General features: G+C 37.8%; 1 protein-coding gene, 1 non-coding gene and 1 pseudogene across 3 annotated transcripts in view; 1 reads left to right on the top strand and 2 right to left on the bottom strand.

Moving 5' to 3' along the window:
* The window catches only part of MND1 (meiotic nuclear divisions 1), a 126,143-nt gene that overhangs the window by 38,400 nt on the left and 64,654 nt on the right, over positions 1–23,089 (bottom strand). For both annotated transcript variants that reach the window (XM_077139577.1, XM_077139576.1), the window contains one exon: positions 3,076–3,150. In XM_077139577.1, coding sequence (XP_076995692.1) covers positions 3,076–3,150 — 75 coding nt within the window. Of the gene's footprint in view, positions 1–3,075; positions 3,151–23,089 lie in introns of those variants that run through there.
* Positions 68–138, top strand: TRNAS-GCU (transfer RNA serine (anticodon GCU)). Its single transcript has one exon. It is a non-coding gene; the product is annotated as a tRNA-Ser (tRNA).
* On the bottom strand, positions 9,910–10,631 carry LOC143666046 (actin-related protein 2/3 complex subunit 5-like; annotated as a pseudogene).

Consider the following 23,089-nt stretch of genomic DNA (forward strand, 5'->3'; position numbering starts at 1 on the left):
TATGTAATATCTTACGGCAAAATCATTCATTAAATAATGATCTTCAAAAGTATTATAGATAAGGGGTGCAAGGGTAGTTCAGTGGTAGAATTCTTGCCTGCTATGCGGGAGACCTGGGTTCAATTCCCAACCCATGCACTTTCCAAACAAACTGACAAAAAACCAAACAAACAAAAAGTCAACAAATGGTGCTGCAAGAATGGGATACTCGCATGGAAAAAGAATGAAATGTGACCATTGCTGTACAGTATACAAAAAAAAGTATTCTATAATTTTTCAAAATTTAAGGATGATTAACCTTTATAAATATTTAAGGATAGCAGCTATAGCTGGATTATAGCTTGTGGGCTCCTTCCACTTTTCTTGACAAAAATTTTTAAAAATATGTTCCAATAAATACCATTTGAAAGTTCTAACCATATATCTCTCTAACAAGTAGAAGTCACAGTATTATTCAATACACAGGTATGCAATTCATGTTTGTGAAACCTAAAAATAAGTCCTAACAAAAATCAATCATTGGCAAAGGCTATGGTACACTATTATAAGATAATCTAAGAACAAAACCAAGTAAAATTCTAATTGCCTAATAGAACTTATCTAAGGTTCTTGCTGGTTTGTATTTTTCTACTTTTGCCTGTAGCTGATCCCTTCGGTCCTTAAGTGATAAAAGCTCCTTTGCTAGCATTTGTATAGAGAATGCATATACAAAGAAGTTTACTCTGAAACAGTACTATCCAACAGAACTCTGCAATGATAGAAATGTTCAGTCTGTGCTCTCAAAAATATAGCCCCTTTTCAACCTGAAAAAAATTACAGTGACTATAGCCCCCAAATCCCTAAAGATTAGGGGAAGGATCAAAGGAGAAGTTAAAACACAGAAGATAGGATTTAACAAACAAGTAAGACTAATGACTCATTATACTGATATTACTTTTAGTCTCCAGAGTCTTGAAGCAGCTAGAAGGAAAAATCTGACATTGTGGAACTGTAACCCATACCACACTTTAAAATTTGTTCTATAAGTTGGTTAAAATGTACTTCGAAATTTATTGCTTTTTTGTATGTCATTTCACAATAAAAAATGTTTTAAAAAGTTTATTCTAGTAACATATACACAACCTAAAAAAAATCCCCTTTTAACCACTCTAAAATATATATTTAGTGCTGTGGTTTACATTCACAATGTTGTGCTACTATTACTACCATTCATGGTCAAAACATTTTTAGTACTCCTAACAGAAATTCTATACCAAACCGTACATTAACTCCCCATTTTCTACCCCAGCCCCTAGTAACTTATACTTCAGTTTCTGACTCTATGAACTTGCTTATTCTAATTATGTCATTTTGGTGAGCTTATACAATATTCATCCTTTTGTATCTGGCTTATTTCACTCAACATGACGTCTTTAAGGTTCATCCCTATTGTTACATGTATCAAAATTTCAAGGAATTAGATTAATTTTACTTAATTCTAATTTAAGCATAAATTACTGCATATGGCTACTGTGTACCATATTAGACCACCCCACTCAGGAGAGATTTAAGAGTAATTACACTATAAGAAGATGGCCATTATTTATTATCCACACTCAAATTATTCATGCTCCACAAGGAAAAATGAGAGTAGAAAGAGTTAATGAAGAAAGGAGAAGCTGAGTGAAGAATATATATGAAAAATAATGAAAGCTACAAAGACAGCCTTAATTGGAAGCCATCTCAGATCACTACTAGCACTGAAAACTTGGCCAAATTACTTAGCCTGTTTGTGCCTCCTGTTTGAGACAGTAATAGCAGCAACATCCTTGGATTGTTGGCAGGATTCAATGGGAAAAAATTACATGGATGTATATAAATTATATGTATATATAGTATATGTAATGTATTTAGTACAGTGCCAGCTGGATCATGGTAAGTAGACTATACATATTAGTTATTTCATCAGCATCACCATCATGATGAACAATATTTAGGAGAGGAGATAGGTATTACTGAAAGATCCTGGTAGCTGACTCAGAACGAGTATAAGAGGTCATCATTCTCAGTAGTCTTTCTGAACTAATGTATTCTTCTGACAGCAGCATATTTGGTTTGCTGGTGGTGGTTTTCCTAGTGGCACGGGTGGACTAAGTATCAGCAGGTGGTTGACAACTTTTGGGCATATTATGTTACTATTAGTTGTAGGTGCTTTTACAAGCTATTACCAGTGTTAAGGAAAAGAGAGAATCAAATTAAGAAGTGGTAATTGCTGCTGTCAACTGAAGAAATATATAGCTCTAGGTTATGTGCAGAGCTTAACTTTCCTTGAATATTTTCAGAAATTATCATTCTCCAATTCCTACCTGTGACTGTACTGACAAGTCACATGAAAGAATGTATGTGAAATAACTTTGAAAAGCATAAAGCCACTATGCTGTGTTATTATTTCTATGATGAATTATTATTTTTTTATACACAATGTGATAAATCTTAGTTACTTTCTTTCACAATTAAGTAATACAAATAAGCTAGCACCTGAATATTTCTAGAATAGAGGCCTAGTTGCAATAGTTAGTGGTTTATGTTGATCTTCAATATTTTTAAAGTCAAAAAATTCAAATTTGAGATAATGATTAAACTGCAAAGTAAAGTGATCTTTTGAAATCACTAATACTTTAGAAAACCTTACACTTTTAAAAATAAATAAGTCTCTATTCATTTAAATAATTAAAAATATTATGAGGCCATAGGTATTCTAGGTTGATAGTCTACAGTTTGTTCTGTACTGAAATTTTTAAAAGGCAAAAAAATGTACGTAAACATTTATACAGTGTTGTCATGTGCCAGGTCCTCTTCTAAGTGCTTTGCAAATATCAACTAGTTTAATCCTCATAATAACCTCATGAGGTAGATTATATTTTCCTCATTTTACAACTGGGGAAATCAAGGAACAAAGACCTCAGATTTTTTAATCAAGGCAGCCTGCCTTGAAAACCCTCCTCACAGAAGGCTCTGTGTCCTTACTTACAATTACATTATTAAAGATCTAAAGATACATACTACATTATTAAAGATCTAAAGATATATACTTACCGTCTCCTGTCGGCCAACTTTAGCTTTCTCAATGCTTTTCTGTAGATTTGCATGCTTTTGGCTTCCCTCAGACAACTACAGAATCAAAAACAAATAAAATGGCTTTCTAAGATAAACTTCCTTCTTTGATCCAGGACAAGGTAAAAAAAAAAAAAAAGTCAAAACTACATTGGAACTTGTAAAAAAAAAACCAAAAGGACATTGAATCATTAGGGTAGACAGAAAAAAGTTTTTAAAATCTTACTCCATGCAGAAAAATGAATATTGTACTCTCATTCTTTTCTAGAGCATCATTTATCAGGTTTCCTCACCTCTATCCCAAATGAGTTGAGATCTATTATTTAGTTACAAATTGAATCTGAAAATCTGTTTTATATAAATTATCTCTTCAAATTGCAACTTATTTCTTACTAAAGTCTTCTCAAAATATCCTAGTTTGACATTTTCTCAGACATATAGTACTGTGACCTATTTCATTAACAGTCAATAATGAACACATCACTTATTCTTAAATTGCTACTTTATGAAGAATTGCACATCTCACATACTAAGTTCTCAAAAAAGGAAAAAAATCTGTTAGCCTGCTTCCATGAGTTTTACGTATCTTTAAAAGTGATCAGCCTAAGCATTTTATTCAGTTTAGAAAATAGATAAGTTATATGTGATATGGATTAAATAATACCAGCATAAAGGCAACACAGATATGGGATACTCACTAGCATGTGGCCGGACCCACATCAGAAAGGACTTGATCACTTCAGAAAACTGTTTCCCATTCTTGATTTCATTACTCGCCCCTGGCCTTATGACTAAATAAATAATTATAGGAAATCCCCAACATTAAATTCTCCTTCATATCTTTTATTATAAACTAGTTAAAAGTTTCAGACTTATTTGATTGGGTAAGGGCCTTCATGTGAGTCTGTAACTCCTCCCCAACTCCTGAGACAAACATTTAGAAAATAATTGACAACTGGATCGATTTAATCTCTTCTGACCAGTTCCAAGATATGACATTTTACAATGTGAACTAGTTAAACATAGTACGTAAATAATATGGAAAGATCCCTTTTTCCTTAAAAAACAGAAATATTATCTTTAAAAAGCTGGTAGCTTTACTCTGGCTTTAAGAAATCTGCCACTTCCCTATATATATAAAAGGAGCATTGTAAACTTTCCTTTAATAGTTCTCTAGTCACTGATTTTAATCCAGGGCACGAACAGGATCTACTGGCGATGCCAAAAAGACACCATCACTAAACCACTTATGCCTCCTTCTTAAGGGCAATTATCCTCCTAAATTTGAAAAAAATATCTCCTGTAGAATTAAGAGCCAAAATAAGCTTTAAGGCCTTAAATTTAGCAAGGGGATCTAGTACTTTATAACAAGGGCTCCCATTTATAAGATAAAGTCATATTTAAAATGTTAATATTGTACCCTGAATGACCTACCTGAAATCATTGGTAAATGTATGTAATATTTAAATTAAGGGGTAGAGGATTTTTTTCCTATTAAACACACACAATTATTAACATACCGTTTTCCCATTCAAAATGAATAAAAAACATGTTAAACATAACCAAATAAAAATATTATCCAAAAAGTTATTAACTGCATAAAACAAGTAAATAATGAAGGGATATATATCTTAGTTATATTATGAAGTATATTTCAGGTACTATATCTTTTTGTAATTACTTACAACTTAAAAAACATCTGAAAAAGAGCTCATTTAGGAATTTCTTAACTCTGAATGTAATCTTATATATATTAAATGTACAGCACTAAATTTATAATTTGTCATTTTCATGTGTCTTGATAATGGATGGCGATAACCTAATGGATTTTATCAAATAAAAATTTTCTACTGACTACCCTAAGTACTGAAACAATTTGGTTTGGCTCCAAAGTGAAGGACTCTTGGCTCTCAGTTTTCAAATTCTCAACTACTAGAAACAATGATATACAACTCTCAAGAGGCTAGCCCTTCCTATCAGTTTTTCATCTACTCCTGTCTTTGAAGCAATACCGTCATAGTTCCTAACACTGTACCTTGGAACTAAACCAAACCCAGGCCTCAATGATAAGAGTTGAGATTTTTAGTCACGTTATAGATATTATTTAACCAGTAGCTCTTAAACTTTGTATCACAATCATGGATGGGCTTGTTAAAAGCACAGGGTGCTGGACCCCATCTCCTGAGTTTCTAAAAAGAAGGTGTGCATGGAGCCCAAGAATTTGTATTTCTAGCATGTTCTTAGGTGATGCCGATGTTCTTGGTTGGGGCACCATACTTTTGAGAGCAACTGATCTAAACAACAATCTATATTCTTGCAGTGGTAAAACCAAATAAAATACACAGGATGTTAATCTATAAGGGGCTATCACCTAGTTCATCAGCAAAAATAACGTTAAAAATTCTCATCTGAACTAGAAACAAAAATATCATGACATTCCTGTCTTTAGAAAGGCCCACATTTACAAAAATAGGAGTGACGCCCTATATTTAAAATAGGTATTCACCACAGAATTCCCTTAACGATCAAAATCTGATACTTTTCTATAATGTAAAATCAGAGCCAACTATATACTATGAGTCCATTTACAACTTTCACTAAAGCAAAAAATAATTTTAAAAACCTGGTAACTCAGAACAAAAATCCCCAACTACAAACAATGAGCACAAACCAGACCTCATCTTTAGATTTTAGGCCTGACACAATGCTTCTCTGTAATGCATTCCAGGCCACCTATACAGACACTCAGGCCTGAGAAACATAATGTCACCATTTTCTAAAGGGCTAATTCACAGCCTGGAGGAACTGCCTATTCATAAGAGGAACAGAAAGATTGATTCAGGCTGTCCTGCAGAGGAATTCTGATTTGCACTTTTTTAGAAGTAAAAAAATTTCAAAGCATTAGGGGGAGGAATAGAGAGGTTTTCATAGGTGGGAAATAATGTAAAGGAACAGAGAATAGGAAAGAGATCATAAGCAAGAGCAAAACAAAATGAATCCACTGCTGATGTGCTATGCTGTGGAAAAATAGGCTCTACGTCTTTTGTTCATCCTTAAATTTAAAAGCCAGTGTCACTTAAATTTTATATATTTCTAAAGACTTTTTAGATTATCTACAGCTTTAAAATGTGCATTTTCTAAACCAATATTTTCAATTAAGAATCTACCATATGGAAACAAGGAAAACTACAAAGACATATTTAATAACAAAGAAAGGAACAATACGTTAAGTCATCCTTAAAAATACAGTGGGATTTTAATTATCATTAAAATTGTTATATACACATAAACTGACATTTTACAATTGAGTTTTCCCATCCATGTATATATTGTCCAATTTATTCAGGAATTCTTTCATATCCTTTAATAGAATCTTGTAGTTTTTTCATATATATTAGAGTTTAACATATTTTTGGTGCTATTGAGAGACAGTCTATCACTGTATAAAATGTTCATAGCCACAGTGATTGACTTCAAATGTGACTGAGTCAGAATAAAGTCAATTTTTTGTTCAACGGTTGTGGGAAACAATCCGCTCTTTCCTCCTCTGTATTCTAAACTGCACAGCTAGAAAACAGCTGAAATTATTACTGGCAGCCATCTTGTAACCATGAAGAAAGTTAAACTGAGGACACAGGCATTATACAAAAGGCAAAACCAAAATAAATGCAGAGAAATGCTGTTGGAATCTTGATTAAATAATGTCTGAAGTAAACTCTACCTTTGAAAACTTAATAAACTTGGGTTTTCTACCATCGCCACAGTAAATCTCTTAACATTTACAACTGATGAGCTGTGAAAAAATTGTTAAGATATCAAATTTAAAACATTCTTATTCCTCTATATTAGGCTATAGTACTAAGTTCCCAAGAAAGGAGTGGGTGGGATTAAGTGCTATATGTTAATACATCACTTCAATAAGCATTTAAGAAGTGCTTAGTATAAATACAGCAGATAGTATTATTGGCTCAAATCTTTTAACTAAATTAACATAGTTCAGTAATAACAACTCACAGTAATGCTTCATATGTATTGAGCATTAAATGTTTGCTGAACATTTTAAATTAAATGCTTTATTTGTGCTAAAGACAGTGTTCATTAAAAGAAAGATGTTGTGATGCTAGAAAAAATATATTGTAGACTATGAGATACCACTTTACACCCAAAAGGATGCTATAATAAAAAAAAAAAGGAAAAATAAGTATGGGAGAGGATGTCATTTCATTTCGTTGTTGACGATAACATATGCACAGTAGCCACTGTGAAAAGCAATATGGTGGTTCAAAAAGTTAATTACAAAATTACCATATTATCCAGCAATTCCACTTTTAAGTATATATCCAAAAAAAAGTAAAAACAGGCTCTCAAGCAGATACCTGTACACCAATGTTTATAATAGCATATTCACAATAGCCAAAATGTGGAAACAGCCTAAGTGTCTCCACATTGATAATATGTACATTTATGTATATGTACATGGATCCATGAATGGATAATATAGTACATATACAAAATGGAGTATTATTTACCCATAAGAAGGATGAAAATTCTGAGATATACTGCAACATTAATGAACCTTGAAAACATTATGCTCAATGAAATAAACAAGGCACATAAAGACAAATACTGTATGATGTCATTTACATATATTAAGAATTAGCAAATTTGCAAAGACACAAAGTATATGGGAGTTTACCCAGTGATTGAGGGAAAGGGAAAGGGGGAGTTTTTGCTTGGTGGATATAGTGTTTGAAAACAAAAAAAAATAAAAATAAAAAAAAAAAAGGACAGAGTCCAGGGCCCAGTGAATTAGAATCTCCATCATGACCCAGGGGCAGGCTTAGTAATGATAGCGATCCCTGCCCTGCACTAAAAATAGTGAACTAATACTCTACCAGTTCAAATTTCCAGAATCCAAACCTACGGAACATAGCTGAGAACCTGAAAGTAAGAAAATGACTCCAGGAATCTGAAGTAATGGGCATAAGTATTAGAAAATGAAGACAATAATTACATGCTAGAAAACCCAAAGAACTCATGGACACTCACATATAAAACAACTGCTTAAGATAAACTCACAAATAAAGAATTACACTATGAAGAAATGAACTACTGAGAGGCAGAGAAGTTCACAAAAAACTAGAGCTCAGCATCCCCTCAAGTAGAAATATTGGGAATATGTGTAATCTGATTAAAGCAATAAAAGAAGAGATAAAAAACTAAACAAAGTACAAGAAAGAAAAAGCAAGTCAGATTTGAAAATGCACTATTTTTAACTTCTAGAAAGACATTTTAAAAATACTAAAAAGCCAAGAGATGGAAACAGCCCAAATGTCCACCAACAAACGAGTGGCTAAACAAGCTGTGGTATATACATACAATGGAATATTATGCAGCTGTAAGATGAATAAAGTCATGAAGCATGTAACAATATGGATGAACATTAAGGACATAATGCTGAGTGAAATGAGCCTGAAATAAAAGGACAAATACTGTTTGGTCTCACTAATATGGACTAATATTAATGAGCAAATTTGAAGAATTATAAGAACACAGATTATTAGGAGATAGAAATAGGGTAGAGATTGGGCAACTGGAGCAGAAGGAATATAGACTGCGCAACAGGACTCGCTGTAAAAAGTCAGAAATGGATAGCACAATAATATAAGTTCTGAATAAAGCAGAACGTGATATGATAAAGGGAGAAGGGCTGGGGGCATGTATGAAACTAGAAGGAAAGATAGAAGATAAAGACTGAGACTATGATTTAGGAATGCCTACAGTGGACAATGATGGTGATTAAATGTACGAATAAAATGTTTTTGCAAATAAAAAATTGTAAAAAGAGATATGGATGATAGAAAAAGAAGGTACAACAGAAACCTAACAGCATCAAGTGAATGACTTTGGAAATGACCTTAGAGGCTGTGACTGCTAAGATAATAAATTTCTGTTATTTAAGCCACCCAATTGATGGTATTAGTTATGACAGCCCTGGCAAACTAAGACAGTCTTTGGTACCAGGATGTGGGATACTCCTGTAACAAATACCTTAAGATGTATTTGTTAACAAATATATCTTATTTGTTAACACCAAAGCGTTGGGGAATGGGTAGAGGTTGGAAAAATTTCAAGGCCCTTGATAATAAAAGCCTACATTGCCTTAAAGAAACAATTGACAGAAAAATGGACATTAAAGGAAATTCTAGTGAAGCCTTAGAAAGAATTGATAAATGTGTTGCTGGTAACTGGAGAGGCAATTCTTCTTCTATAGTACCAGAGAACTTGGTGAAATTGTGTTCTGATGTCAGACGTAAGGCAGAACTTGTAAGTGATGAACCTGGGTATTTAGCCAAGGAGACTTCCAAGCAAAGTGTAGAAGGTGCAGCCTGGTTTCTCCTTGTTGCTTATAGTACAATGTGAGACAAAGGCAATAAATTGAGGGTTGAACTGTTAAACAAAAAGGAACCAGTACTTGATGACTTGGAAAATTCTCAACCTATCCAGAAAATGTTCTTTAATACTAGGGCCAGCTGTTACCACCTTGGGCTTCAGCCCATCTATGCATAGTCTCCCAATTAAGCTCCTTTAATTGAGTTTTGGTCTCTTCTCCTCACTCCCAGTCAAAAAAAACTCTGTTTTGCTGCCAAAACCTGGGCCTGGGAACAGAGATGAAACCTACATAAGAGGGGATGGAACCCACTTGCCTGACATCAGCACCAATACCAGCAAATCATCTCAGGATATGAAAAAGGAAGAAAGCAAAGCTGGGAAAAACAGATGCTATCCAAAGGGAAGCAATAGTATTTGGCTGTTTTGGTCTTTGTACCAGCAAGCAACTTCCACTCCCACGGCACATAATCCAGTTCCTGGTGGATTACCTGGTTTTCCTTGCAGTCAGGACTCAAACGATAGACCCAACTCCTCCACCTGCAAGAGTCTTTTCAGGTCATTGCATTAAAATTACGCTATTGTTGGAGAAGCTTTCAAAGCCTTTATAAATATACTTCCTCAGGAGAGCCACACCATTCTCATCCAGAGATTGAACTGCCTTCTCAATATCATTAACTATAAAAGAGATTAGCACCTTCAAGACAAAGCTGCCTGCCTGATCCTTCACCATATGACTTTTTTTTTCCTGAAAGGGGAATTTATTAAGTTGCAAGTTGACAGTTCTAACTTCACCATATGACTCTTGGTGGTAATGGGGGAATTTTTCAGAGCTGCTTGTAGAGCAGCTGTCATGTCTCCTTACCACAGGCAAGAGTCTACCTTATTTTCATCGGGTCCAGCCTGGCTGTTGCCTCCATCTTCCTGGTCCACAAACTAGTTCTTGTACTCATCTATGCCCACCTTCCAGAAATGGGCTGATACCGTGTTCTTCGGCATCCCTGATCAGACTGGCAAAGGCCTCTTCTTTGTGTGACCACTACCTCAGTAACCCCAACCCAGCAGAAACCTGCAGCCTGGAACCTTCACTTCCCTATTCTACTCAAGGAGTGTCACCAGAAGCCTCAGATTAGGCAGTTCTGTCAGAATGGTGCTATTTGCTCTCTCTTTGCCATTGATGCCTTATTATTATATTTTTTGGTTATATTTGTGATCATTTATTTATTTATTTATTTTGTTGTTTTCAAAGCACTTTCAATAGGTGGTTACAGGACGGATCACAGAGTTTGTCACGGGCTACAATATGAACCTCTCATATTTTTCCTGCTAGTTGCTCCAGAATATAGGAGACTACAGGGCTTAAATACTTTATCACCACAATCAACTTTTTTTCCTTCTTTTTTTGTGAACAACATATATATATATAAGCTATAAATTTCAAAGCACAGCACCACAATTAGTTGCAGAACATATTTCAGAGTTTCACATGTTTTGGTTTTTATTTCTAGCTGCTCTAAAACACTGGCGGCTAAAACAGATATCAATTTAATGACAGCATTCAAATTCATTTATTAAGTACTATCTTCTATATATAATTCACCATCGCCTTTGGTGTTTCCATATCTCTCTTTGGGGGTGTTTGGGCTATGGCAGTTCTACATTTCTGACATTAGAAGGTGCTGTCACTAATATGGGGTAGGGAGATGGAACTATTAGATGTTCTGGAGAGGTTGGGCTAGGTTTCAAGACTTCTCTGGACCAGAGACCCATCTGGAGTTTATAGGTTTCTGACAAGTTACTCTAGTGCCTGGAACCCTTGTGGAATCTTATATATTGCCCTAGGTGTTCTTTAGGATTGGCTGGAATGGTCCTGGTTGGGAGTTGGCAGGTTACGATAGGTAGCAAGGTCTACTTGAAGCTTGAGTAAGAACAACCTCTAGAGTAGCCTCTCAACTCTATTTGAACTCTCTCTGCCACTGATACTTTATTAGTTGCACTTCTTTTCCCCCTGTTGATCAGGATGGAATTACTGATCCCATGGTGCCAGGTCTGGATTCATCCCTGAGAGTCATCCCCCATGTCGCCAGGGAGACTTTCACCCCTGGATATAATGTCCCATATAGAGGGGAGGGCATGATGCCTTATTTTATTAAATTTCTTTTCCCCTTTTTGGTCAGGAGGACATTGCTGATCCATGGTACCATGGCCAGACACGTGGAGAGGGGCTGGGTGAGGGGGAGTGGGTAATGATTTTCCTTGCAGAGGTGGACTTAGAGAAAGAGAAGCCATATCTGAGCAACGAAAGCGGCTTCTTGGAAGCTGCTCCTGGGAATTGGTACAGGTGATCTTAGTTTCTCCACTATAGAAATAAGTTTCATAAGGGCAAGCCTCAAAATCAAGAGCTTAACCTATTTCCTTTGGAGTCCCCTGTGGTTGAGAGGGTGGGTACTTAGGGTTTCCCAGATGGGAAAGTTTAATAGTTCCACATTTTTTTCCTTCAGACCTTCAAGGGATTCTACCAATACTTTTTAATTATCAGTCAACCATAGCCTAAGATGAATCTGGGTATTACTTTAAGCTATACAGAATTACAAAGCCTCATTCCCAAAATGGACTTCAGGAGTTCGGGTTATTTAAATGAGCTACCCAGAAAAGTTTATTTAGATTGTGTGTTACAGAAAATTTAGATTTTATACATAATAAAAATCTCTGACCACAGTAGGTGAAGGTCTAGAGTACATACATTATCACTTTTTACTCTGCATTCTATACATACTCTTTATTTACCTTCATCCCAGCTAGATTGGCTTCATTTTTATCTCTAATTGAGGTCTAATCTACTTTTTAGTTACTTTTAACTGTCATTGCCTATAGCTATTATAACTTTTAGGGCTGCAGCACTTTATTTCTGGATCTTAGGTGTCACAGAGCTACTCAAAGTTCCAGTGAAATACAGTTGATACAAATATAGCTCAGTGTCTCAGAATCTAGAAATACAATTAAAACTTCAGACTAAGTGTGGCTGCTTTACAGTCTTACAAACTAGGCTCCAATTTTCTTGTCAGTATTTTCAGAAAGAGACCTTAGCTTATCTGTTCTTTTGTTTCTGGCTTACTTTGCACAATACATTGTCCCCAAGGTTTATTCAATTCATTGCATGCCTCTTGTGCAAATTTGAAAGTAGCATGTATCCTAGAAAAGTCATGTTTTAATCTGATCCAAATTTGTGGCAGCAGCTGTTTCTTTTAATCCCTACTCAGCACTGCAAGTTGGAAACTTGATTAATAATCTCCACGGAGAAGTGATATACTAGATTGTGGGAGTAATGTTTGATTAGATGGAGATGTGATCCACCCATTCCAGGTGGGTCTTGATTAGTTTACTGGAATCTTTTAAAAGAGAAAACATATTGGAGACAGCCAGAAATGACAGAAGGCTCAGGACCGACAGAAGCTTCACAACAGAGCTGACACAGATGCAGATATGTGGAAAAGAGCTGCTTCAGAGAACAGACACATGGATGTGTGGAGATGCTTAGAGCCCAGCAGATGTTGCCATGAGATGTTAAGCAACCCAGAACCTGGAGAGAGCCAAGGGAAGCCAAGAGATGAAAACCAGCCCAAGAGAAGCAAAGTGAGGACCGCCCCACATGGACAGAGACCAAAAGCAATGGAGCCCAAGAGTAACGAACCAGCAGAAGCTAGCCACATGACATCCCAACTGACAAAGATGCTCCAGAGCAATTGGACTTTCTTTTTTTTTTTTTTATTAATTAAAAAAAGAATTAACAAAACAATTAGAAATCATTCCATTCTACATGTACAATCAGTAATTCTTAATAACATCACATAGTTGCATATTCATCATTTCTTAGTACATTTGCATCGATTTAGAAAAAGAAATAAAAAGAAAACAGAATAAGAATTAAAACATTAATAGAAAGAAAAAAAAAAAACAAAAAACCTATACCTCACATGCAGCTTCATTCAGTGTTTTAACATAATTGCATTACAATTGGGTAGTATTGCGCTGTCCATTTCTGAGTTTTTATATCCAGTCCGTACAGTCTGTACCCATTCAGCTCCAATTACCCCTTCTCTATTTTTTTTTTAATTAATGGAAAAAAGAAATTAACCCAACATTTAGAAATCACACCATTCTACATATGCAATCAGTAATTCTTAACATCATGACATAGATGCATGATCATCATTTCTTAGTACATTTGTATCGGTTTAGAAAAACTAGCAACATAACCGAAAAAGATATAGAATGTTAATATACAGACAAAAATAAAAGTAATAATAGTAAAGTCAAAACAAAACAAAACAAAAATCTATAGCTCAGATGCAGTTTCATTCAGTGTTTTAACAAGATTACTTTACAATTAGGTATTATTGTGTTGTCCATTTTTGAGTTTTTGTATCTAGTCCTGTTGCACAGTCTGTATCCCTTCAACTCCATGCCCATTATCTTACCCTGTTTCTACCTCCTGCTGGACTCTGTTACCAATGACATGTTCCAAATTTATTCTCGAATGTCTGTTCACATCAGTGGGACCATACAGTATTTGTCCTTTAGTTTTTGGCTAGACTCACAGCATGATGTTCTCTAGGTCCATCCATGTTATTACATGCTTCATAAGTTTATCCTGTCTTAAAGCTGCATAGTATTCCATCGTATGTATATACCACACTTTGTTTAGCCACTCGTCTGTTGATGGAGATTTTGGCTGTTTCCATCTCTTTGCAATTGTAAATAACGCTGCTATAAACACTGGTGTGCAAATGTCCGTTTGTGTCTTTGCCCTTAAGTCCTTTGAGTAGATTCCCAGCAATGGTATAGCGGGGTCGTATGGCAATTCTATATTCAGCTTTTTGAGGAACCGCCAAACTGCCTTCCACAGTGGTTGCACCATTTGACATTCCCACCAACAGTGGATAAGTGTGCCTCTTTCTCCGCATCCTCTCCAGAACTTGTCATTTTCTGTTTTGTTGATAATGGCCATTCTGGTGGGTGTGAGATGATATCTCATTGTGGTTTTGATTTGCATTTCTCTAATGGCCAGGGACATTGAGCATCTCTTCATGTGCCTTTTGGCCATTTGTATTTCCTCTTCTGATAGGTGTCTGTTCAAGTCTTTTTCCCATTTTGTAATTGGGTTGGCTGTCTTTTTGTTGTTGAGATGAACAATCTCTTTATAAATTCTGGATACTAGACCTTTATCTGATATATCATTTCCAAATATTGTCTCCCATTGTGTAGGCTGTCTTTCTACTTTCTTGATGAAGTTCTTTGATGCACAAAAGTGTTTAATTTTGAGGAGCTCCCATTTATTTATATCCTTCTTCAGTGTTCTTGCTTTAGGTTTAAGGTCCATAAAACCGCCTCCAGTTGTAAGATCCATAAGATATCTCCCAACATTTTCCTCTAACTGTTTTATGGTCTTAGACCTAATGTTTAGATCTTTGATCCATTTTGAGTTAACTTTTGTATAGGGTGTGAGAGATGGGTCTTCTTTCATTCTTTTGCATATGGATATCCAGTTCTCTAGGCACCATTTATTGAAGAGACTGTTCTGTCCCAGGTGAGTTGGCTTGACTGCCTTATCAAAGATTAAATGTCCATAGATGAGAGGGTCTATATCTGAGCACTCTATTCGATTTCATTGGTCGATATATCTATCTTTATGCCAATACCATGCTGTTTTGACCACTGTGGCTTCATAATATGCCTTAAAGTCAGGCATCGCTAGACATCCAGCTTCGTTTTTTTTCCTCAAGATGTTTTTAGCAATTCGGGGCACCCTGCCCTTCCAGATAAATTTTCTTATTGGTTTTTCTATTTCTGAAAAATAAGTTTTAGGGATTTTGATTGGTATTGTATTGAATCTGTAAATCAATTTAGGTAGGATTGACATCTTAACTATATTTAGTCTTCCAATCCATGAACACGGTATGCCCTTCCATCTATTTAGGTCTTCTGTGATTGCTTTTAACAGTTTTTTGTAGTTTTCTTTATATAGGTTTTTTGTCTCTTTAGTTAAATTTATTCCTAGGTATTTTATTCTTTTAGTTGCAATTGTAAATGGGATTCGTTTCTTGATTTCCCCCTCAGCTTGTTCATTACTAGTGTATAGAAATGCTACAGATTTTTGAATGTTGATCTTGTAGCCTGCTACTTTGCTGTACTCATTTATTAGCTCTAGTAGTTTTGTTGTGGATTTTTCCGGGTTTTCGACATATAGTATCATATCGTCTGCAAACAGTGATAGTTTTACTTCTTCCTTTCCAATTTTGATGCCTTGTATTTCTTTTTCTTGTCTAATTGCTCTGGCTAGAACCTGCAACACAATGTTGAATAATAGTGGTGATAGTGGACATCCTTGTCTTGTTCCTGATCTTAGGGGGAAAGTTTTCAATTTTTCCCCATTGAGGATGATATTAGCTGTGGGTTTTTCATATATTCCCTCTATCATTTTAAGGAAGTTCCCTTGTATTCCTATCTTTTGAAGTGTTTTCAACAGGAAAGGATGTTGAATCTTGTCAGATGCCTTCTCTGCATCATTTGAGGTGATCATGTGATTTTTCTGCTTTGATTTGTTGATATGGTGTATTACATTAATTGATTTTCTTATGTTGAACCATCCTTTCATACCTGGGATGAATCCTACTTGGTCATGATGTATAATTCTTTTAATGTGTTGTTGGATACGATTTGCTAGAATTTTATTGAGGATGTTTGCATCTATATTCATTAGAGAGATTGGCCTGTAGTTTTCTTTTTTTGTAATATCTTTGCCTGGTTTTGGTATGAGGGTGATGTTGGCTTCATAGAATGAATTAGGTAGTTTTCCCTCCACTTCGATTATTTTGAAGAGTTTGAAGAGAGTTGGTACTAATTCTTTCTGGAATGTTTGATAGAATTCACATGTGAAGCCGTCTGGTCCTGGACTTTTCTTTTTAGGAAGCTTTTGAATGACTAATTCAATTTCTTTACTTGTGATTGGTTTGTTGAGGTCATCTATTTCTTCTTGAGTCAAAGTTGGTTGTTCATGTCTTTCCAGGAACCCGTCCATTTCCTCTAAATTGTTGTATTTATTAGCGTAAAGTTGTTCATAGTATCCTGTTATTACCTCCTTTATTTCTGTGAGGTCAGTAGTTATGTCTCCTCTTCCATTTCTGATCTTATTTATTTGCATCCTCTCTCTTCTTCTTTTTGTCAGTCTTGATAAGGGCCCATCAATCTTATTGATTTTCTCATAGAACCAACTTCTGGTCTTACTGATTTTCTCTATTGTTTTCATGTTTTCAATTTCATTTATTTCTGCTCTGATCTTTGTTATTTCTTTCCTTTTGCTTGCTTTGGGATTAGTTTGTTGTTCTTTCTCCAGTTCTTCCAAGTGAACAGTTAATTCCTGCATTTTTGCCTTTTCTTCTTTTCTGATATAGGCATTTAGGGCAATAAATTTCCCTCTTAGCACTGCCTTTGCTGCATCCCATAAGTTTTGATATGTTGTGTTTTCATTTTCATTTGCCTCGACATATTTACTAATTTCTCTTGCAATTTCTTCTTTGACCCACTCGTTGTTTAAGAGTGTGTTGTTGAGCCTCCACGTATTTGTGAATTTTCTGGCATTCCACCTATTATTGATTTCCAACTTCATTCCTTTATGATCCGAGAAAGTGTTGTGTATGATTTCAATCTTTTTAAATTTGTTAAGACTTGCTTTGTGACCCAGCATGTGGTCTATCTTTGAGAATGATCCATGAGCACTTGAGAAAAAGGTGTATCCTGCTGTTGTGGGATGTAATGTCCTATAAATGTCTGTTAAGTCTAGCTCATTTATAGTAATATTCAGATTCTCTATTTCTTTATTGATCCTCTGTCTAGATGTTCTGTCCATTGATCAGAGTGGGGAATTGAATTCTCCAACTATTATGGTATTTGTGTCTATTTCCCTTTTCAGTGTTTGCAGTGTATTCCTCACGTATTTTGGGGCATTCTGGTTCGGTGCGTAAATATTTATGATTGTTATGTCTTCTTGTTGAATTGTTCCTTTTATTAGTAGATAGTGTCCTTCTTTGTCTCTTTTAACTGTTTTACATTTGAAGTCTAATTTGTTGGATATTAGTATAGCCACGCCTGCTATTTTCTAGTTGTTATTTGCATGAAATATTTTTTCCCAACCTTTCACTTTCAACCTATGTTTATCTTTGGGTCTAAGATGTGTTTCCTGTAGACAGCATATAGAAGGATCCTGTTTTTTAATCCATTCTGCCAGTCTATGTCTTTTGATTGGGGAATTCAGTCCATTAACATTTAGTATTATTACTGTTTGGATAATATTTTCCTCTACCATTTTACCTTTTGTATTATATATATCATATCTGACTTTCCTTCTTTCTACACTCTTCTCCATACCTCTCTCTTCTGTCTTTTCGTATCTGACTCTAGTGCTCCCTTTAGTATTTCTTGCAGAGCTGGTCTCTTGGTCACAAATTCTCTCAGTGACTTTTTGTCTGAGAATGTTTTAATTTCTCCCTCATTTTTGAAGGATATTTGCTGGATATAGGAGTCTTGGTTGGTAGTTTTTCTGTTTTAGTAATTTAAATATATCATCCCAGTGTCTTCTAGATTCCATGGTTTCTGCTGAGAAATCTACACATAGTCTTATTGGGTTTCCCTTGTATGTGATGGATTGTTTTTCTCTTGCTGCTTTCAAGATCCTCTCTTTCTCTTTGACCTCTGACATTCTAACTAGTAAGTGTCTTGGAGAACGCCTATTTGGGTCTAATCTCTTTGGGGTGCGCTGCACTTCTTGGATCTGTAATTTTAGGTCTTTGATAAGAGTTGGGAAATTTTCAGTGATAATTTCTTCCATTAGTTTTTCTCCTCCTTTTCCCTTCTCTTCTCCTTCTGGGACACCCACAACACGTATATTTGTGCGGTTCATATTGTCCTTGAGTTCCCTGATACCCTGTTCAAATTTTTCCATTCTTTCCCGATAGTTTCTGTTTCCTTTTGGAATTCAGATGTTCCATCCTCCAAATCACTAATTCTATCTTCTGTCTCTTTAAATCTATCATTGTAGGAATCCATTGTTTTTTCCATCTTTTCTACTTTATCCTTCACTTCCATAAGTTCTGTGATTTGTGTTTTCAGTTTTTCTTTTTCTCCTTTTTGTTCAGCCTATGTCTTCTTCATGTCCTCCCTCAATTTATCGATTTCATTTTTTAAGAAGTGTTCCATTTCTGTTCATATATTCAGCATTAGTTGTCTCAGCTCCTGTATCTCATTTGAACTATTTGTTTGTTCCTTTGACTGCGCCATATTCTAAATCTTCTGAGCTGAACCGTTATCTTCTGCTGCTGGCGTCTGGGCATTTAGTCAGATTTCCCTGGGTGTCGGACCCAACAAGGTTGTAAGATTTTTCTGTGATTTCTCTGGGTTCTGTTTTTCTTATCCTGCCCAGTAGGTGGCACTCGTGACACACGTTACTCTCATATGTTTGGAAGGGATCGCCCCGGTCACCGTTCTCCGCGGCCTGGGGGATTTCCGATCCAATTCTCTCAGTTGGTCCAGGGGGCCGCGCATGGTGGGGGCGTCAGCTGCCGCGGCTTGAGCGGGCACTGTGGCTCCTTTATTAATTCCCCTATTGGTGTTTGGTTGGACCCAGTCCCTGCCACTGTCGGAAATTCCCTCCTCTCCCTGGAGGCGTGTCGGTCGCCGGCCGCAGCGGCCCGGGGAATTCGCCACCCGACCAGGAAGCCGCCCGTGGGTGAGGGGCGTCGGTCGCTGGCCACTGCAGCTTGGGTAGCCCTCCAATCCGAGACTCGTAGCCAGTCCAGGAAGCCGCCTGCAAAAGAGGGGCGCCGGCCGCCGCGGCTTGGGAAACTTGCCTCTCCGAGACTCTCAGCCGGCCCGGGAAGGAGGGAGGGAGGAGCTCCGGCCGCCACATCTGCCGCGGCTCGGGGAATCGTGCGCCACTCGGGGATCTCACCGCAGCAGAGTCTCGCAGTCAGTCTAGCCAGCGCAGACTGGGGTACGCTGTGTGTCCATTCCCTCCCGTGGCCCCGGGAGCTGTTCTCCACTGTTTCTGTTCACCTAGTAGTTGCTCTGGAGCAGGAACTAAGACGCACATACCTTACTAAATCGCCATCTTGGCCCCTATCTGATACCACTTTTTAAGGGTATTTGGGCTATGCCCATTCTAACTTTTTCATGTCGGAAGGGTCTGTCAATAATATGAGATAGGAGGATGGAACAACTTGATGTTCTGGAGAGGCTGGCCCCTCTGCATATGGGGATTTATCTGGTCCAGGGACCCATCTGGAGGTTGTAGGTTTTGGAGAGTTACTGTAGTGTGTGGAACCTTTGTTCCATGGCCCAAAGAATACCTAGGACAATTTATAAGATTCTATAAAGTTACAATAGGTAGTGCTGAAGCATGCATAAGAGTGACCTCCAGTGTATCCTCTAATATATTTTTTATTTGTTCTGCAGCATTTATAATCTCTGTAATTCTATTTTTCTATTTATTCTTTCAAATTCCTCTTTATGCTGTTCTAGTATCTTCTTGATCTCCTTTATGTCATTAACCATCCCACCGATTTTATTGAGTAGAATTATGTGAACGTCTTTGATTAGTTGTTCCAAATCTGTGTCTTCTCTGGTGTTTTGGTCATTACACTGGTCTCTGTCTATCCATATCACCATATGATTAGTGATCTTCTGTTGTTGTCATGCCATCTAAATATCTTGATAGGGTTACTTTGTAAGTAGGTTTTCTTCTGTAGTCTAAAGCTCTATATTTGAGGAATGGGTGTGGAGCAGGATGCTGGGAGTGGCGAGGGGCACAGCAGTGTGGTGATGAGTTGCAGTACAGGTATATGCATGGATTAGGGACTCTAAGCTGGTGCCTGTGAGCATGGGGTGTGGCTTGTGAGGTTTGGAGCTGCATTGGGATGCGGATGGGGTGGGCTGTGCGGATGTGTTGGGACTGATATGTGAACAGGATGCCGGTAGGCACGTGGAGCGTGTGGGTTGTGAGTGTCAGGGTATGGGGGGTACAGGGCACAGAAGTCAGGGCACAGGAAGGGCAGGGCATGGGTGTGTCCTTCCACAAGGGAGGAGTCTAGTGGGGCTGGGATGTGCATGCAAGTGTGTAGAGATGGGGCATAGGTCGAGGGTTTGTGTTGGGTGTGTGATGGTGTGGGTCGGCCCTGGTGCCGGTATGGGGGGGTAGAATGGGGGCAGTTGTGCATGCATGTGTAGGGCAGGTGCTGTTTGGCACAGATGCACAGGAGAAGAGCACTTGTGCCATGGGGTATGGTACAGGGGTCAAGAGATCAGTGCAGTGATCCATGTGTATCCAATGGGGAGGATGGTGCTGTGCCTCTGCGTGGGTCTGGGGGACAGGGCCCTAGTGTGCATGTGCACAGAGCTAAGGGGCAGCGGGGCAAGATTGCGCCTGTATGGGTTGGGGGAGGGCATGTCCTGGATACTCAGGTGAGCACTTGCCCAGAGCTGAACGGGTGTGGCATGGTTGGGCATGTGCATGTGCATGGGTCTCAAGGGGGCCGAATGCTGATGTGTGTGTTCTCAGGGAGGGGGGAGCAGTGTGCCACTATATGGGCTGTATACAGGTGTGATCCGAGTATGAAGGTGAGCACCTGCAGCTGGGATGTGCAAGTGACCACCTGTAAGGTACATTTACGAGGAGGTGGGGATCAAGGGGCTGGATATGTGTGCGTGGGTCTCTGGAGGAACAGAACGAGACTGTGAACTTGCATGGGAGAGGTGGTTCACGCTGGGACAGGCTTATGTCCATTTGCAGGGCAGGGATGTTTGAAGTGTGTAATGGTGGGCAGGTGATAGGATTCAGGTGTGTGGGGTGCGAGTGGAGTTGAGGGGTCACGGACAGCATGTATGAGGGTGGTAACACTTTCAAGAAATGTGGCTTTATTACTTCCTAGTCCCTATCTCCCTGTCTGTGCATTTCTGAGGGCTCTGGGCCTCTGTTTCGAAAGGGGCTGTGTGCACTAGCTCGACAGTCTCTGGTTCTCTGTGTCTCAGTTTTTTTTCTGCTTTCTCACTTAGGGCCTCCCTATGTGGTGTAGAAGACCCTCCATTTCACTTACACTCTGCAGTCACGTCCCAGTCGTTTCTCTGTCACTTCTCTAGCTGTTCCTTGGAGCAGGGGTGAATGCAAGCTATCTATTCCACCATCTTCCTGGAACTCCTGTTCCTTTATTTTTCATCCTGTCTCTGTCTCTTCTATTCCAGTGTTTCTGCTGCTGCGAAATTGTCACAAACCTTGTCAGTCTTTCTTGCAACTCACAGGACTCCAAGCAGACAAGAATTTCCTGATCTGACTTACTTTCTCTCTTACTCTAAGATAGCTGACTGGATCCTTGAGTCTAAGGCCTCATCTCTTAAAGAATTATCAGCCATACCCTCATGTGGAGCCCTATTCTTTGAGAAGAAGAATTTGAAGAAAAAGTAGAAAAATAGCAGATATCACAGAGATGAAAGATATTATAGACCAAATTAAAAATATACTATAGACACACAGCAGCAGATTTGAAGGTGTAAAAGAAAGACTAAGCAAACTAGAGAACAGGACGATTGGATTTGAATGCACAAAAGAACAAATGGCAAAAAAAATGGAAACATTTTAATTGGATATCAGGAAAATGATGACCAACATAAAGTGCACAAATATGAGAATCATCAGTGTCACAGAAGGAGAAGAGTAAAGGACTAGGAAGATCAGTTGAAGAGATAAAGGGGGCAAACTTCCCAACCTTTACAAAAGACATAAATATCCAGATCAAAGAAGCCCAATGAATAAATCCAAATAGGCTGACTTTAAGACATATACTAACCGTCTGCCAAATGTTGAAGAGAAGCAGAAAGTCCTGAAAGTAGCAAGAGAAAGTGACTTACCGCATACAAGGGAAACCACTTAAGACTGAGTTCGGACAATCCAATAGGCACCATGGAGGTGGGAAGGCACTGGTATGATATATTTAAGATCCTGAAAGAGACAGACTTCCAGCCAAGAATTCTTTATCCACCCAATGTTGTGACCATTTATAAATTCATTTCAACATCCCTCTATTCCACATAAATTTGTGGTTCTTTGATTTCAGATTAGTTGTAACATCTTTACATTTCCTCATTAAATAATGAGAAATAAAGAAAGGGGGGGATTTAATAAGTTACAGGTTTACCATTCTAAGGAAGTGTAAGTGTCCAAATTAAGATACCAAACCAGAGGTTACCTTCACTCAAGAAAGGCCAATTGGGAACTTCCGGAGAAGATGGCGCTTTAGTAAGACGCGCGGATCTTAGTTTCTTCTCCAGGACAGCTACTAGGGGAGTAGAAACGATACAGAACAGCGCCCAAAGCCACAACAGAGATAAAAAAGACAGCGGACCCCATCCTGGAACGGCTTGCTGGGTGAGAGAAGCCGCTCGGGTGAGATTGCCGAGGCGCGCGGGCTTCACCGGGTGGGGCGGCAAGCGGCCGGAGTCACTCCCTTCCCCCTTTCCGGGCCGGCTGGGAGAATTGGAGAGGCGGTCCCCTGAAACTGCAGCG

Source organism: Tamandua tetradactyla, chromosome 22 (assembly GCF_023851605.1).
Source record: "Tamandua tetradactyla isolate mTamTet1 chromosome 22, mTamTet1.pri, whole genome shotgun sequence".
Classification (NCBI taxonomy): domain Eukaryota; kingdom Metazoa; phylum Chordata; class Mammalia; order Pilosa; family Myrmecophagidae; genus Tamandua; species Tamandua tetradactyla.